This window comes from Mus musculus, chromosome 8 (genome assembly GCF_000001635.26).
Source record: "Mus musculus strain C57BL/6J chromosome 8, GRCm38.p6 C57BL/6J".
NCBI lineage: Eukaryota > Metazoa > Chordata > Mammalia > Rodentia > Muridae > Mus > Mus musculus.
The window spans coordinates 117,758,595-117,776,525 of record NC_000074.6 but is presented as its reverse complement, the minus strand read 5'-3'; the positions used below and the strand labels follow the sequence as shown (position 1 = coordinate 117,776,525).

At 47.1% G+C, this 17,931-nt stretch overlaps 1 protein-coding gene and 1 long non-coding RNA gene across 3 annotated transcripts in view; one reads left to right on the top strand and one right to left on the bottom strand.

Annotated features, from left to right (window-relative positions):
* Positions 1-66: 66 nt before the first annotated feature.
* Gm39261 lies at positions 67-14,908 on the top strand. The gene is made up of 4 exons (XR_879241.2): positions 67-390; positions 875-1,024; positions 2,024-2,140; positions 14,818-14,908. It is a non-coding gene; the product is annotated as a predicted gene, 39261 (long non-coding RNA).
* A 2,587-nt stretch (positions 14,909-17,495) lies between these two features.
* Hsd17b2 (hydroxysteroid (17-beta) dehydrogenase 2) overlaps positions 17,496-17,931 on the bottom strand; it is a 58,049-nt gene continuing 57,613 nt past the window's right edge. The window contains exon 5 of one of the 2 annotated variants that reach the window (XM_006530703.1): positions 17,496-17,921. In XM_006530703.1, the coding sequence (XP_006530766.1) occupies positions 17,581-17,921 (341 nt within the window). In that variant the 3' untranslated portion in view covers positions 17,496-17,580. The remainder of the gene's footprint in view (positions 17,922-17,931) is intronic. The other variant, NM_008290.2, reaches the window with a different exon arrangement.

The following is a 17,931-nucleotide window of genomic DNA, read 5'->3' as shown; positions in this document are numbered from 1 at the left end:
AATGCCACAGAGTGCGAAAAAGACCACTATCACATCTTTTGAGACAAATCCGAAACAAGCTTTATTAAATACTGACCAGGACAATGGACCCTAGCCGAGTCCACCCCTCAGATTCACAGAGTATGGTACACATTATGTTAGTCGGAAGCTCTGAACCGCAAACCCACAAAGCTACGTACTTCCACCCTTTGTTCGACCAGGGGCAAGCGTATATCTTGACGTACTTCCTCCCTATGTAACTCTGGCTACTTGTGAGCAAGCGCATCTTGTGCTGTCGGGGCAACCAAACTTGTTTACAGAAATGGAAACACCCGGGGCTTGTTACCTTACTTGAACAACACCTCCAGCATCCCAGGAAGTTATCTGTCCTTGGGCAAGTGAGGCTTACAGGTAAGAGACATTTTTTGTTGTATAGATCTCTTAAGCACAAAGCAGGGTAGGAGCAATTAGAATCCAGGTCCTCCGCCAGTATGGGGCCAAGGGGTGGGGGATCCCTTCAGCAGAGTCATAAGGGATCATGTTGCCTGTGCCTTTGGACTATTCGCCTCCCGATCCTACCTGTCCTTCGGGATTAAAGGTGAGGTGGCGCAGAGTCAAAGACACAGACTCTGGGAGCAGGTGAAAAATGCCCCAGCAAGCTCTTCTGAGCACGGCTGCAAGCTCCTGCAATACCCTCCACCCACGCCCCCATTGGCCCCAAGAAAGCAGCTCTTCGAAAGAGCAGTTCCTGATTGGCTGGCATTGTTTGCACCAGCAATCCTTGGTCTCTCAGGCAATCCTCAATTAGGTCCACCTGTAGGAGTCGCTTTTGAGGCCAAGCAGCCCCCAGCGTCTACATAGATGTGCCTCCCCCAACCCCGTGCCCCCACCCCAGTTCCTGCTACAGGATCAAGACAAAGAGGAGAGAACGTGGTGGAAATCCTCCAAACTTCCATGTGTTAGGAAACGGAAATCCCCTGGTCGTCAGCCTGTTCTCTGCTCCATTTGCAGGATCTCCAGAGCTGGAGGCTCTGGGGAGGTGGAGGTAACGAAATTCTAACTTTGCCCAGCCACCTACTGCCGCATACACACCCCTGCACTTGTTCTTCCTGCTCGCTTCCACCTTCCCACCTACTGAGCCTGAGACCCAGGCTGATTGCCATTAGGGGGTGACCCTGGATGTGTCCAGCAGCTTTCTCCTCTCCATCTGAAATGGTTTGGTGACTCAGTATCCCCTCCCAGCCAAAACACTTCCCACAACAGTTTAAGCTGTTGAACTGTGGGCCTGTTTGTTACACGGCATTTTGCAGATGTTAGCTAACAGAGTTTGTTATCTATGGAGGTCCTGGGACCCTCGTGAATAGTTGAGAGATGATTCTACCCTAACAGCTGAGGCTGAGGTTGGATGTCCTGTTTCCTTCTTCTGAGGTCTCTTGAATCTGTCCTCTCCTGACTGGCCTTGAGGACACAGCTCAGTAGAGAGCGCATGGGTGCTCAGTAGAGAGGACATGCATGTCACATGCAAAGCCTGGGGTTCGAACCTCAAGAAGAACTCTGACCTCCTGACATGATTTTCAAGCCTTTCACCTGTTTCATGCAAGCCTCTCCTCTCTTCCTCCTCACATTCCATGGTCCACTCTGCAGTTTCAGCCCCATGATGCACCAAGCTAAGTTGTCTGAGGCTTCATGTAAGTGGCTCTCCTCTCTTTCCCCACTTTTCCTTGTTTTAGTCTTCATCTAGCTGCTACCTGCCCAAACCCCACATCACCCTGTATAACATTTCATCTTTGGGGACCTGACTCCTTTCATTCAAGGTTGCCTCTGTGTAATTCCTGTGTGTTCTGCGTTGCAATCCTGCCGTTGATTCCTTTGCCTTGTTGTAGAGTATTCCTTGCTCTGTACATGGGGCATTTGAATTGTTAGAGTGGAATCACGCTCCTGTCACTGTGACTATCGTAGAATATCTTAGGCACCCATATGTGTGCATTTTTCTTGAGCATACACCTAAAAGTAGAATTAATGCTTAAAACGTGGTCCTTTTTAGCTCTGGGAGACACTTCGGATAGTTTCTCATTGGTGCCCCCGTATACCGGAAACCCAGTCAGCAGCTCCTCGGAATGTGACTTCTTCTTACGGCAATGTCTCTGGAGAGATCACTAAGGTTAATAGTGTGTGTACAACCCCCGCATGAATGGTGTCGTTACTTGAAATGAGGACATCTGAACACAGAGGGAGGGCCAGATGAGACAGAGGTAGAAAATAGCCACCTAAAAGTTTGTACCCTTCATTGGTAAGATGGGCTAAGGAGGTGGCACATTTGCCTAGCCATGTAAGGCCGGGGATCCAGCCGCCAGAACTGGAAAAAGCAAACAGGAGGGCCAGCGGGATGGCTCAGTGGATAAAGGTACCTGACCACCCGAGTGTGGTCCCATGGAAAGAGAGAACCTGAAAGCTATCCTCTGACCTCTATACATGTTCCACGGCCCACACATGCCCTTGCACGCACACGCACGCGCGCGCACACATACACACACACACACACACAGAGCATATTTAATATTTTTTAACTGAACAAGTAAGATCATGGAGGAAAACACCTCACCCCCCCTTGATTCCTTCGCCTTGGTCTTCCAGCCTCCAAACTGAAGCAGATATATTTCTGCTCTTGCATCCATCCAGCCTGTGGTGCTCCGCAGACACGTGGAAATCCTAGCACACCACCATCAAGGTCTGATCATCCAGGTTGCCCTGTGCCCTCCAATGATGTTTGGATCAGCGGCCTCGTTTACTTTAGGCATAGTGGTTTCAGGAAATGAAAATTCCTGGAGATCTGCACTGCCCTGACGGGTAGGGCTATTCTTCATGGGTCTATTATTGTGACCAGCATGTTACAGTCAGCTCACCTGAGCCCTTTAGCATGCTGCACTATTCAGCCTTCATCTTTAAAGGACACAATACTAAAGGGCCTAAGAGAGGGCTCTTCAGTTGAGTGCTTGCTGTTATTGCTGAAGACCAGAGTTCAATTCCCAATACCATCATCGGGTGACTCACAACTGCCTGAAACCCTAGCTCCAGGGGATCCAACACACTCTTCTGGTGCACTCTTCTGGTGTACATGCACGCACACACGCACGCACATGTACACACACACACACACACACACACACACACACACGCATACACCCACAGGTTCAATGTTAGGCAACCAAGTCCCCATTTTCCTGCTTTATAACCCAGCTCCTCCCCCACACTCAGTCTCTCTTTGCTAAGTCAGAGAAGAGCCTGAAATCCAGTCTAAACTCCTCACCAAGGCAGGCATCCTCAGAACTGTACCCTAAGTGGGCCCCCTTTTACTAATTTCTAATAGGAACTGCAGAGGCCTGAGGCTGCATTGGAACGTGGGGAGGACAGGGAAGAACTCCGGATTTGACTGGATTTGGAATCCCTGAGACAGACAGAATCTCAGAGACCTAGATCTCTACAAGTGTCTCTTCGTAGCAAAGAAAGGAATGACCTGGCATTCTAGGATGCCCATCACATGATGCTCGGTGAACTACTGTGAACCCAGCCTCCATCCCATAAGTCCCAGCCCTCCCTCAGCTTTGGCCACACCCACCCTCACTTTCTCATGGCAGGTCTGCAAGAAGTCTACACTCTGGTATTTCAAAGCCAATGCTTGTGATCCTGACCTTGCTGTGCCTCGCCCCAGCCAAGAACACTGGCTCCTCCTTGTGGTCTAGCACCTGCAGACTCACACATCCTAGTGGGGCTGAATGGAGCCTCACTTCCTCAGATTCTGGCTGTAGCCACTTCTATAGTATGTCTAGGCATAGAGGATGTCTGAGTCAGAGCCTCCCTGGCATCCTGAAAGGTCACAGTCATTTGTGGAGACCTGTTAGCTCTCTTACAGGTCCTGGCCGGTGCAAGGGTTTCCTGTTCATTTCTGAAGCACCAGTGGTGGCCGGGTTGGTGGGTGGACTATATACTAGAGGTCTGGTCCTCTTTGCCATCTTCTTGCTGGTTTGAAACAGCTAACATGAGGAACCACTGGTTACTGGGCTCATAAAGTTCCTGTTCTCAGTTCACCCAAGGTAAATTATCAAGAAAAACTTGTTGGGAAATGCAGCAATAGCTCAGCAGTTAAGAGCAGGTATTGGTTTTGCAGAAGACCCACCCATTTGGTGCCTGGCTGCTCACCACAGCTTGCGCTCAAGATCCAAGGGAATCTCATGCCCTCTTGTGGCCACTGTGGGTATCTACACTCACATACTTCTGCATACCTACACAATTTAAAATAAAGCTACTCTTAGGCAGAGCAAAAGAGAGGAAGAGACAGACAGAAACTTGTTGCTCTGAGTGTGATGGTTCACACTGAAATTCCAGCAGTCCAGATGCTGAGGTAGGAAGATAGCAAGGTTCGAGGCCAGCCTGGGCTACATAGCAAGACTCTGTCTCAAGACGATCACTGTGTGGTTGAAGGAGCTGACGGTGCTGTGGGGAATCAAAACTTGGTTCCTTCCTGTTTCGGGGACAAACGGGCTAGATCCTGACTTTGGTGTGTGTTCCTTGGTCAGACAGAAATGAAGGAGCAGCCAGGAGCTTCGGAACAAAACACATTTACATTCTTATCAGGTTGTGTGAGATATAAAATACACGAGCCCAATAAAGAAATTATGAAACAATGTCTCCAGCCTCAGGGCTGACTGCCTGGCTCTGGAATACCAGCTCCAACTACGTTAGTCATCTTCTCCAGGACTATAACAAATACCTGAGACAAACTTGGGTTCACAGTTAGTGCGCTTCTTATCAATAAGCAGTTGGCCTTATTACTTTGGGCCCGAGATAAGCAACACATGGTGGGGTGTCTATCAGGGAAAAACCAGCAGTGACTGGGAAGAAAGAGAGAGGGGTGGGAATGTGCCTCCTACAGGACACACACACACACACCTTAAAGGCATATCTTGTTGGCCTGAGACTTACCATACCACTAGGGCAAACTTATTTTTATAATATAATATTTTTCAGCTCACTGAGAAGGTCATACAATACATGCAATATATTTCAGTCCTATTCACACACCACTCCCCCTACTAACTCCTCCCAGAACTGTCTCCCTTCTGACTTTATGTCCTGTTATTTTTCTAAGCTACCCAGTGCAGTTTGTGCTGCCCGCATCTGCAGAAGTGGTAGGCGACCGGCCCACAGAAGCATGGCCACACCCTTAAAGAAAACAGGCCCTGCCTAGCTCTGTAGCCATGAACTGTCAAGAACTCTTCAGCGAGGGGTGAGAGTTCATGAACCCCTCCCACTGCTGTGCTACAATGTTGCCTGGCTTGATTTTGTGCCGGTCTTGAGCAGTCAACCTTGGCTCCTGAGAGTCCACAAATGTAGAGGTCCTATCCCGGAGACATTGTCTCTCTCAGCTCCTTCCTGACTTCTGACTCTTACACTCTCTCCCTATCCTTTTCCCAGGTCTTCCCTGAACCCTGGAGGGATGATATGTATGCTTCATTTATTAGAGCACACGTCACAGAGTTTCCCTACCCTTCAATAGCACCAAGCTGGCACATATGAGCCTAAGGGGGGGGGGGGGGATAACAAGACCCAAACCATGTAGCAGCTTTCTATAATTGATGTTTATAGGGTGTATCTTTTTTTTAAAAAAATCTCTGTTTCTCCTCTTGACATCCTCCAATTTTCACTGGCTATGTGATTATTAATTCTCTCTTTTTAAGATTTATTTATTTTAATGTATATCAGTATACCATTGCTGTCTTCAGACACACCAGAAGAGGGCATCAGATCCCATGACAGATGGTTGTGAGCCACCATGTAGTTGCTGGGAATTGAACTCAGGACTTCTGGAAGAGCAGGCGGTGCTCTTAACCACTGAGCCATCTCTCCAGCATGTGGTTATTAATTCTTAAGAACCTACAGTTGTCTCCCTTCCCCTGTGGAGTGTCGGTGCCGATCTCCCATAGATAACAAGCACCTTATTCATTCATTTATTTATTTATTTTGCACTCTATGTGTGCACACTCTCCAACGCAGTCCTCATTGTGTCTAAGTGAGCTAGAATACCTCCTGCCATAGGGTTGCTAGGGCTAGAGAAGTTATGCTGTCCCATTAGGCAATGGCAGAAAGGAAATGGCCTACATAGTTAATACAGATGAAACTTTTTCCTGGGTATTTTCAGCCACAGATGGCTGGATCCACAGGTGCAGAGGGCCAACTGTATCTTTCTGTGTCCTGGGTTCTGGGAGTGTCAGCCTGTCTCTTTTGTTTTGGTTCCCCTCCCCACTCCTGCGGCTTCTCACTCGGTGCTGTCAATCCGTGGTCTGACTATGTGAGAGTGTCTCATCTCAGATATTAGATCCCCAGCGACGGAAAGCAAGCGCTGGCCATGAAGAGAAGGGTCGAGACACCACCGCCCTTTCCCTGCACGCACAGTACAATGCTGTGCATTCACAGCCTCGCCCTGACCCTCTCTCTGTCTCCTCACAGTCTTCTTCAGCTCTCCATTCACAGCTGTCCCGAAAGGGGAACGGCATGTCCCTTTTCATCATCTCACCAAGGACAAGAAAGAAAGGCCTGTGATGGGACAGAATTACTGTTCTCTTAGATTATTCAGAACGCTAATGAGCCATCTTCCTCCCAATTTCCTAAGGAAATATGAATGTCGAGTGTAATTTCCAAACAAGAAATCTTGACAATTTGAACACTGGGTAACTGTGAAGAAGAGCATTTCCACGAAGGGCATTGGCGCCCCACAGCCGTTCCTCCCTTCCTGCAGATGGCCTCGCCTCTATTGGAAATGTGTTATATGTGTAGTGCCCAGAGGCCTTCTGGGAAGGAGATTTCCTGACAGCTGCCAGCACACTGTAATGAAACCTAGCGCACAGTGTGTCTGTGCATGGCTTAGGATGAGGGAAGAGCTAGTTCTTCTCCTGGCTTCTAAATTTTCCCATTTCTCTAGGCTATACCTTATCTCTTGACAGTGTGACAGACTGTTTAGTCTCTGTAGTTCATTGACAGCTGGCTTGGCTAAGAAGCCATCTTCATCCTCTTCCCACCACCTTGCACACTTAACAGGGAACTGTCTATACCTGCTGTGCCTAACAGCCCATCATGTGAGGTAGAGAGCTCTGAGCCGGGTCCTCTGAAACCTGGACTTGGAAGGCAAGCGCGCCCACCCATGATGGGTCTGTGGTCACTTCTTTTGGCTTCCTTTCTCTCTCTCTCTCTCTCTCTCTCTCTCTCTCTCTCTCTCTCTCTCTCTCTCTCTCTCTCGTGAGATTCTTCAGTTTCCCCATGGCTCAGCTGGAGGGCTCCTTGAGTGAGTCAGAGAAACTGTGTCATGAGTCAGTCATGGGAGAAGCTACCTGGTGCTCCGACCTATCTCCCTGCTGTTGCCAAGGGCCAGAGGGCAGATTAGTGCCGTCTCCTTCCCAGGTTCCTGTCAATCAGAAGAAGCTTAGAGTTAGAGGGCGAGAGAGGACTTAGGTCCTAGCTCCGCTTGGTGGAAGAATTTGCTCAGTAGCCCCAACCTTAATTGTCATTACAAAAACAATCATCCAGAACTTGGAGATACACACACACACACACACACAGACACACATATATGTTTGTGTGTGTGTGTATACATATATATATATATATGAGAAAGATATTTCAGTATGCTCTGACAATGTCTAAAAAAACCCATGAAAGAACCATGGTTTTTTGCCCATTACAACTTACGAATGGCCTAGTTTCTGTCAAGGGAGCCATTGATTTGGAGAAAACAGAGAGCACAGTTGTTTTTTAACCCAGTGGGTACAAGGGATTTCTAGTAGAAACAGAGAAGACAGCATCAAAGACCACCAGTGATGTTCCCTGTGACCATGACTAATTCTGTAGCCTTTAGCTTAGCACCCAATTTTAGCATTCTTATTTTTAAAAAATTTATTTATTTTGTATATATGACAAGTACACTGTAGTCTGTCTTCAGACACACCAGAAGAGGGCATTGGATCCCATTAGAGATGGTTGTGAGCCACCGTGTGGTGGCTGGGATTTGAACTCAGAACCTCTGGAAGAGCAGGCAGTGCTCTTAACCGCTGAGCCATCTCTCCAGCCCCTCTAAGCAGTTTTTTTTTTTTTTTTTTTTTTTTTTATCGGAGAGCATTATGTCTTGCATGCCGATTGCTCCTGTCCTCTCTGAGCCCACCTCATCATTCTGGCTCTTTCATCTCTGAGTTCAATAATGCATCGATGTGCGTGTACTGTGCGTTTGTACAAGATTTTAGCATTTTCGGAAAGTCAGTCAGTCCCTGACACTGTTGAAGCGAGGGGCGTAGAAGCTATAGCTCTACCCTCTCAGGCCTTCAGTCCGGAGGAAAAAAAGGTCTGAGAGTGGGGCCTACGCAGGCTTGCAAGCTGCAGCTCATCCCAGTCTCCCCATCTGCTAGGTAGCCATCCTGATAGGTAGGGATGGATGCCTGTGTGTTATCAGTGGTCTACTGGAATCACCTGCTTGCCCACTAGTGAGAAAGAACAAGCGAGCATGTTGCCTTTCAGAGTCAGAGAAAGCTTGGTGACGTTGTGGAACCCCACCAACATCTTATAAGGAAGTAAGGTACCACCCCCTAAAACAGCCCAAAGAAGTCTGGAACCTTCTCCACACCTCAGCAACTTTTCATATCCCTCCCGTAATTAGCTATATGGAATGATAATCACCAGAGGTTACTTTGCGTCTATGTGTCAGGGGCTCGATGTATGCTACTACTTGATGATAGATTCTACCATCCAGGTAAGTTCTAAGCACTTAGACAGCCTTAAGCTATTTGACTTTATAATTGTGCCAGGAGAGAAGCGCCATTAATGATCTCACATGTGTGTGTGTTGGGAGCCGCGCCCACATTCGCCGTTACAAGATGGCGCTGACAGCTGTGTTCTAAGTGGTAAACAAATAATCTGCGCATGTGCCAAGGGTATCTTATGACTACTTGTGCTCTGCCTTCCCCGTGACGTCAACTCGGCCGATGGGCTGCAGCCAATCAAGGAGTGACACGTCCGAGGCGAAGGAGAATTCTCCTTAAAAAGGGACGGGGTTTCGTTTTCTCGCTCTCTTGCTTCTCTCTCTCTTGCTTCTTGCTCTCTTGCTTCTCGCTCTCTTGCTTCTTGCTCTCTTGCTTCTTGCACCCTGGCTCCTGAAGATGTAAGAAATAAAGCTTTGCCGCAGAAGATTCTGGTCTGTGGTGTTCTTCCTGGCCGGTCGTGAGAACGCGTCTAATAACATGTGTGCATGCACAGACACACACACTTCACAGATAAGTGCCGAGTACACACACACACACACACGCACACACACACACACAGAGAGAGAGAGAGAGAGAGAGAGAGAGAGAGAATAGGTAACATCTTCTGGACCTCATAACTGATCCATATCAGAACTATGCCAACCCCGGGAGGCTGGCTCCACAGAGAAGGGAAGCAGCACACTGTAAGTACATCCTGACACAGACTAACTATCTCAGCAGCTCAACTGTACTACACAGTGCACATATGATTTTGGGTAAATTATCCTTCTATACCCTAAGTCTTTTTATTTTCTCTTTGTTAAAATTTTTATTAGATATTTTCTTTATTTACATTTCAAATGTTATCCCCTTTCTTAGTTTCCCCTCTGAAAATCCCCTATCCTCTCCCCCCTCCCCCTGCTTCCCAACCCACCCACTCCTGCTTCCTGGCCCTGGCATTCCCCTATACTGGGGCATAGAACCTTCACAGGACCAAGGGTCTCTCCTCCCATTGATGACCGACTAGGCCTTCCTCTGCTACACATGCAGCTAGAGCCATGGGTCCCTCCATGTGTTTTCTTTGATTGGTGGATTAGTCCCAGGGAGTTCTGCGGGTACTGGTTAGTTCATATTGTTGTTCCTCCTAGGGGGCTGCAAACCCCTTCAGCTCCTTGGGTACTTTTTCTAGCTCCTTCATTGGGAACCCTGTGCTCCGTCTAATGGATGGCTGTGAGCATCCACTTCTATATTAGTCAGGCACTGGCAGCACCTCTTAGGAGACAGCTATATCAGTCTCATGTCAGCAAGCTCTTGTTGGCATCTGCCATAGTGTCTAGGTTTTCGTGGTTGTTTATGGGATGGATCCCCAGGTGGGGCAGTCTCTGGATGGTCATGCCTTCAGCCTCTGCTCTGAACTTTGTCTCTGTAACTCCTTCCATGGGTATCTTGTTCCCCCTTCTAAGAAGGATCAACGTGTCCACACTTTGGTCTTCCCTCTTCTTGAGTTTCATGTGCTTTGCAAATCGTATCTTGGGTATTCTGAGCTTCTGGGCTAATATCCACTTATCAGTGAGTGCATGTCGTGCATGTTCTTTTGTGATTATATACTCTAAGCCTTATCTAAATGGGGAGCTGATAAGGACAACCACTCCGTGTGGCCACTGTAAGGATAGATTTGCTAAATGCAATGGAATAGCTTGGCAGAATTCCTAGCATGGGGATGAGGGTGCTGCTCAGCGGCAGGATGCTTGTCTAGCCAGGGATGAGGGTGCTGCTCAGTGGCAGGATGCTTGTCTAGCACATGCTAGCTTAATCCTTAGAACTACAAAATAAACAGAGGGGGGCAGGAAGGAGAGACCAAGTGGGAGATCTCTGAGAGGCTAAATCTTTTAAGTTTAGACTCCATTTTAGAGAACCTGACCTAAGTTTGAACTCAGGTAAACGAGCGGGCTGGTATGGAGCATTAGTTTCCAAGTTGCCCCCAATAAAACCTGAGCCTAGCTCCAGTCTCTAAGACATTAGTTTAGCGTTTCCAGGTTACACCCTCAACAAGACCAGCGTCTCCAGGTTATTCCCCCAACAAACCTGCACCCCAGGTTATAAGCCCACCCCCTACCTAACGAACACCAATGCAGAGGGAAACAAAAGTTAGGTTTATGCTAGGATTCCCAGCACCAGCCAATCATGTTAAAGGCCACAGGAGCTTTCCAATTAGACGCTTGCACACTTACCCCTGCTGGCTGCTTACTATATTCGGGGCTTCCCCCACCACCAAAACCATCCTGCATGATGGGGTTGCATTGGGAAGGGAGCGAGCTAGCAGGAACAGAATAAAGACCCTGCTATAAGTTGCATCAGATCAGCTCCTGTCTGTTTTTTTGGGGGAATCACTGCACTTCGTTGGCACTGTAATTTCAGTACCTAAGTCAGAAGTCGTTGTTGCCTTTAAAGCAAAAACCTCAGGAGGCTAAGGAGGGAGGACCCCTGTGAGTTCAGTCTCCAAACAAAAGACAGAAGAGGTTTAGACAGGAGGAGACTTGTCAACTTTCTTGATTGTCCATATAGGAAAAAAACAAAAACAAAACAAGGTGATGGGGACTTTTGTCAGGGATCATGGGTATGGGTTTCACCGTGTATTTATGACAAAGTCCTCAGTGCACTGTGGGGGGAAGTATTAGCCAATGAGCAGCAGATGAGAAGTAATAGCCAGTCGTGGCTAATTGGTAGCAACAGAGGAGTCTAGGCCAATCACAACCACAGCTGCTATTTGGGGTCAAGGGGATCCAGAAGTCCTGGAGATCCAGGGACATGTGCTACCTCAGCCTAGAAAGAACTGCCCTGGGTGACTCGTTCTTAGTCAGATACAGGACAGGAGGAAAGAGCTGGCTTCCCTCCCACGTTCACTGAGTATTGCCTGGGAGTGCTGGTTAACACCTTCACTCTTAATCCTTGGGAGATTATCACTTGCCGTTCCTGTGTTTGTAGGTTGGTTTGTTTTTTAAGTACCTGAAGAACTTGCTTAAGGCCACACACCTCACCCCTTTTTGATCCACAGGTCCCCGGTTAGAACCCAAATCTATAAGGCTTAGTCATTTTCAACTGCTATGACAAATCACAGGTGGGCTGGCTTAAACAATACTTTATTTCTTCCCGTTCTGGAGGTGGGGAAGTCCAAAGTCCAGTTGCCAGACCCTGCTTCGTGTTGTGTGGGCGTCTGTCTGTTTCTTCACCTTTGCGGGCAGAGAATGGTGGGTGCATGCGCCCACGTATACTTCCTCACCTGCAGAAGGCCTTCACTCTTCCCCTTCTCCTTGAAGGTTTGATTTCAGCATAGACATTTGCAGGTGGCACACTGGTTCACAACGCTGTGTTAACGCCACAGTATCTACGCCATGCTGCCCTGCTTATTTGCCACCAGTCCTGCTTGGAGCAATGCCAACTGGGATTCAAAACCCTTACCAACAACAACAAAGCTCAGGGAGTGTCAGAGTGAGGTGCTCTGCCCTCAGTGAGGAAAGCCTGCAGGGGTGCCTCTCAGTTCTGTGTCTACATCCCCCTAAGAGCCTCCCCTCAAAGGCTCCACTCCCTTCCAGTTCTCCAGCCTGCACATCTTGTAATACATGCCTCAGTCTTCTCTTGCAGGGGAGGCAACCTGAGAGCTGATTGTGGAGAGATTCTCCCAATAAAACAAGTAGATGGAGAAAAGAATCTAGCGTCTGCCTATGGCCTCATCACACTGTATCCCAACATGGGAGGTCATAGGTGGGGGGCGGGGGGGGGCAGGGGAAGAGTAAAAAGAGGAGGTGAGAAGAGAGAGGAGGAAAAGAAAGAGGAAGGGAGGGGAGAGAAAGGAAGTAGAGAGGAGGGGAGAGACGACTAGGATGACATACACAGGGAAATTCACCTACCCTCACTGTCATGCACAGGACTATATCATTCAGGATATGCCTCTTTCTTTTTTTTTTTTTAATTGGATATTTATTTCATTTACATTTCCAATGCTATCCCAAAAGTCCCCCACACGCTCCCCCACCCACTCCCACTTCTTGGCCCTGGCATTCCCCTGTACTGAGGCATATAAAGTTTGCGCAACCAATGGGCCTCTCTTTCCACTGATGGCCGACTAGGCCATCTTCTGATTCATATGCAGCTAGAGACACGAGCTCCGGGGGGTACTGGTTAGTTCATATTGTTGTTCCACCTATAGGATTGCAGATTCCTTTAGCTCCTTGGGTACTTTCTCTAGCTCCTCCATTGGGGGCCCTGTGATCCATCCAATAGCTGACTGTGAGCATCCACTATATGCCTCTTTCTTGGATCTCTTTACCCTGAGAGCTTATGAAGATGAAAGTCTGGGTGTTAGAAATGGACTTTCAAAATCGCTGGGTGCTTTTTCTGTTCCCCCCAGACCCAGTCCCTCAGGCTCCTCTCTAGCACTGCCACAGAACAGCAGTTGTGGCCTTCTCCCCCCCCCCCAACCCACCCCCGGCTCCCCGGCACACCATCCCCCAACCCTGCCCAAGTCTCCTGTGGATCCCTCAGAGCAATCCTTTCCTGGCCTCCCTCCTCACTGGCCTCTGCATCCCAGCCTCCATCACCAGCAAGCATTCCCTATGAACACACCCGCGGAGCAGGACAATAAAAAAGGCAACACAGAGCTGTCACACTCAGAAACCGAGGGACAAAACAAAACACACACTCAACTAAGACAAACCCAGACATAGGCGCCAGGATCTGAAATCACCCCAAACCCAGATGCCTGGGAACCAGATAAAGAACAGTATCAACAACATCCAGGACAACGTCTCCTCTAGAGCTAAGCTATTCTACCACAACAGACCCGAATATCCCAACACAGCTGAAGCACTAGACAAAGACCTTAGAACCAACTATGTGAAGAGGACAGAGGTCTTCAGAGAGGAAATGAGTAGCTTCCCTTAAAGAAAGCCAGGAAAACACAGTTGGAAGAAATTAATAAAACTGTTCAAGACCTGCAAATGAAATTGAAGTAATACGGAGATCACAAACTGAAGAAATTCTAGAAATAAAAAAAAAAATTAGGAATTTAAACAGAAACTACAGAAGCAGGCTTCATCAACAGGATACAAGAAGTGGAAGAGAGAATCTAGGTTGTTGACAATAAGAGTGCATCAAAGAAAATGCTAAATCTAAAAAATTCCTGACATGAAAAAATCCAGGAAATCTGGGACTCTATGAAAAGACCAAACCTAAGAATATAGGAATAGAATAAGAAGATTCCCAGCTCGGAGGTCCAGAAAATATTAAAAAAAAAAAAAAAGCATAGTAGAAAAATGTCTTAACCTAAAGAAGGAGATGCCTATAAAGGTACACAATGCACGCAGAACACCAAATAAACCAAAAATGAAAGGCCCCTCACCACATAATAATCAAAACACTAAAATACAGATCAAAGAAAGTCTATTGAGAGTCACAGCGTATAAAGGCAGACCTATTAGAATTACGCCTGAGAGTCATGGACATATGTGTTGCAGACTCTTAAGAGACCACAGATGCCAGCCCAGACTATTATACCCAGCAAAACTTTCAATCACCATACACGGAGAAAATAAGATATTCTGTGATAAAGTCAAATTTAAATAATATCCATCCACAAATCCAGCCCTGCAAAAGGACTTACAAGGAAAAGTCCAGCCCAAGGAGTTTAACTACATCCATGAAAAATTAGGAAACACACCCACACACCACCACTTCCGTCACTACCACCACCACAACAGCACCCCAACAACAACAACAACAACAACAAAATAACAGGAATCAACAATCATTGGTCATTGATATATGTCAGCATCACTTGTCTCAATTCCCACTAAAAAGACACAAACTAACAATAGATGTGAAGAGAGGATCCATCCATCTCACACTTAGGTCATGACCTTCAAACAGGGAGGTTAAGGATGATGATTGGCAGCCTTTCGTGTGTGTGTGTGTGTGTGTGTGTGTGTGTGTATGCATGTTCATCCAGCATAACAGTGCAGTGGCCTTTATTGACCTCGTTTTTTTCCCTTTTTCTTGGCAGGCCCATTTGTCTCTTCACTACAGGTATTCAAGATTTAAGATTATTACATTGGGCTGGAGAGATGACTCAGTGATTAAGAGCACGGACTGCGCTTCCTAAGGTCCTGAGTTCAATTCCCAGCAACCACATGGTGGCTCACAACCATCTGTAACGGGATCCAATGCCCTCTTCTTGTGTGTCTGAAGACAGCTACAGTGTGCTCATATACATAAAATAAATAAATGAACCTTAAAAAAAAAGAGTGATCACCATGGCATGAGATACAGATATGTTTTTTAAAAAAGATTATTACATCCTAAGTTCATTGATGAAATTTTTTTGGCCAAGCATTTAAATATTAGCAAAACAAACAAACAAAAACATACCCAGGCCAAAACCTAGAATGTCTTGACTTAGAGCCTTCTCTGTATGGAAAGCCGTTTGCCTCAGGCTACCAGGGAGGAGAGCACAAGATAGTGCCAGAGAGGTTAGTTATGCCCAGCAATGACACAGCCTGTTATTAAAAGAAGACTGAGGAACTACTCAGTGGTCTGAGGCAAGAGGATCAATCACATGAGCTTTGGAGTTGGGAACCAGCCTGGATAACATAACAAGGAACAACGACTGTAACTAAAGACAAATCTGCCAACCTCCCAAGGAAATTCCCCATAGCTGGAGCACTTCACTCAGATGGATCCTAGGAAGAACAGGTCACATAGCCATGAGCAGCTTGCTGGTCTTCCCGAGGCGGTACCTCACATTCTCCCTTCAGTTGTCTCTACACTTTGAAACATGATAAATAAGCCACTGGATGAAAATCTACTGTGGGAATTAGGGGAAAAAAATCTATTTTGGGTAAATAAAAGATTTCTTTTCAAGATGTTACTGTTCACTGACTTGTGCCTGGTCACCTTAGAGGCCCATACAGTTCTGCAAAGAGATTAAGTTGTTTTGATGCCAACACACCATGCATCCCTCAGTTCCTAGGTTGAGGAGTAATTCTGAGTAATTTTGATGGGGGAGTTGTCAGCTAATGAATACATTTTAGGAGAAGGCACAGTGGTTGCTAGCCATAGTCCCAGCTACTCGGCAGTCTGAGGCAAAAGGCTAGATCACATGAGCTTGGGGGTTGGAAACCAGCCTGGATAACATAACAAGACTCTATCTCAAAATAAGAATACACCCCTCGAGGGTACAACTGCTATGAGTGGGGGTTTCCTGGATCGTTCTGGGAAGGAGTCACCATTCTAGATCTCCTGGAGAACATTTGTGATTCAAGCAAAGAGGTCGGAGAGGAGCTACCAGAGGCTGACTCCAAGTCCCGATGATGAAAGAGCCCTCTGAGACTCACTGAGGGAAGTCACTAAAGACATGGCAGCATAGCAAGAAGACTTGGTTAGGAGAGGATTCTGAAGACGCCACCAAGTCGCTGCCCTCAGATGGTAAACGTTTACACCCAGTAGGAATTTGCTTTCTGTGGATAAACAGAAGTGGATTCTCTCAACGGCACTTCCTCTTGATGAGGATGCTGTGACCACAGTGAGATGGTGAAGAATAGAGGAACACAGCAACAGAGACAGGCAGGAGAGACTCCAGTTTGGAAAGCAGCTCTCCAACGAGTAAAATGTCGAGCAGCGACACATGTTGCAGAGAGCTCTGCCACGGGAAGCAGAGGTAAGCCTTGGCACAAACTCCCCCATTGTTTGATTCTGCTAGATGGCAGGAGCTGAAGAGATACCTCCATGGGTGGCAGTGCTCTCTGCACAAGTATGGGGACACGGGTTCAGGACCTAGAGTCGACATAAATATACCGCAGTGACCTCAAGCTCCAGGTTCTCGGAAAGACCTTTCTCAAGGGAATAAGGCAGAGGGTGTTATAGCAGGACACTGGGTATGTTCTTCTGGCCACTATGGACTTGTGTACACACATGCTCTGGCTCTCTGGCTCTCTGACTCTGTGTCTCTGTCTCTCTGTCTCTCTCACACACACATACACACAAAAATTTCAAGCAGGGCATAGTGGCAGCATGTGAGAGGTACCAGCAGAAGAAAGTTAATGGGTTTGAAGCCATTCTTGGCTTCTTGGCTACGTAGTGATTTCTGAGGCCAGCAAGGACTACACGAGACCTATGTCAAAGTAAAAATAAATAAAAATGAACTGCCACTTCAACCCCAACTTTAAGTCACCACTCACCCTGACGAGCAGCCAGCAGCGCATGGCAAAACTAGCCAGTATCAGAAAGGTTACATTTGCTAAGGGCTGGAGTAGCTGTCAGTGTCTTTGAGCAAGAAGAAATGATCTATTTGGGTAGATTGCTTTGATTTGTTGAGACATAATGCTAGTACATACTTAATAGAATTCGGTATGATGTAAACACACACATATACGTATATACACACATATAAGTGTGCATATGTGTGTATCTGTATATATGTATGTAAATATATACTTATAGACAAATGTATACTTATGCTGGGAAAGGGAAAACTTCTTGGGGCTTGGTTTGTCATTATAGTAACTGTCCTGAAGTGGTCTAGAACTTCATGTGCAGCATCTGAGAGGAAAGCCTGTGTCTGATAGGTGCCTCTGGTGCCTCTGGTGATAAAAAGTCTTAGTGGCGCTTGCCATGGTGCTCCCTGCTACCCTCCAGTCCTCTTCCCACGAAGTCACAGGGAACCAACACATTTCAAAATAAGAATCTGAGGTAGAAAATTAGTTTAATAAGAGGTTTTGCTTTCATCTTAAGAATGTGACATTCCCCACCCCACTGGGGCCTTGTGCTTCTAGTGCACTGTCCTTAAAGCTCTCGGCGTGGGTTGTGGATAAAAACCTTTTTTTATAACATAGTCAAGTAAGCTGGTGGGGCAGTAGGCTGCTAAGCAGACCCACAGGTAAGCCATTCGCCCTGGGTAATAAAAGGAAGAGGGGTTCCTTGCAGAAATGGCATGCTGGATGTCCCGAAGCACAGGGGTGATGTCCGGGTTGGACCTCTCTTTCAAGGTCGGGATGATGAGCTTCTGTGTATGGACGTAGTCCTGGCCATAGTTCTCCTGAATATCTTTGGAAAAGTGGTCCAGGATTTCCTTCTCCATTTTATCCCAAATGTCCTGTGAGCCTGTGATGTCTGGAACACA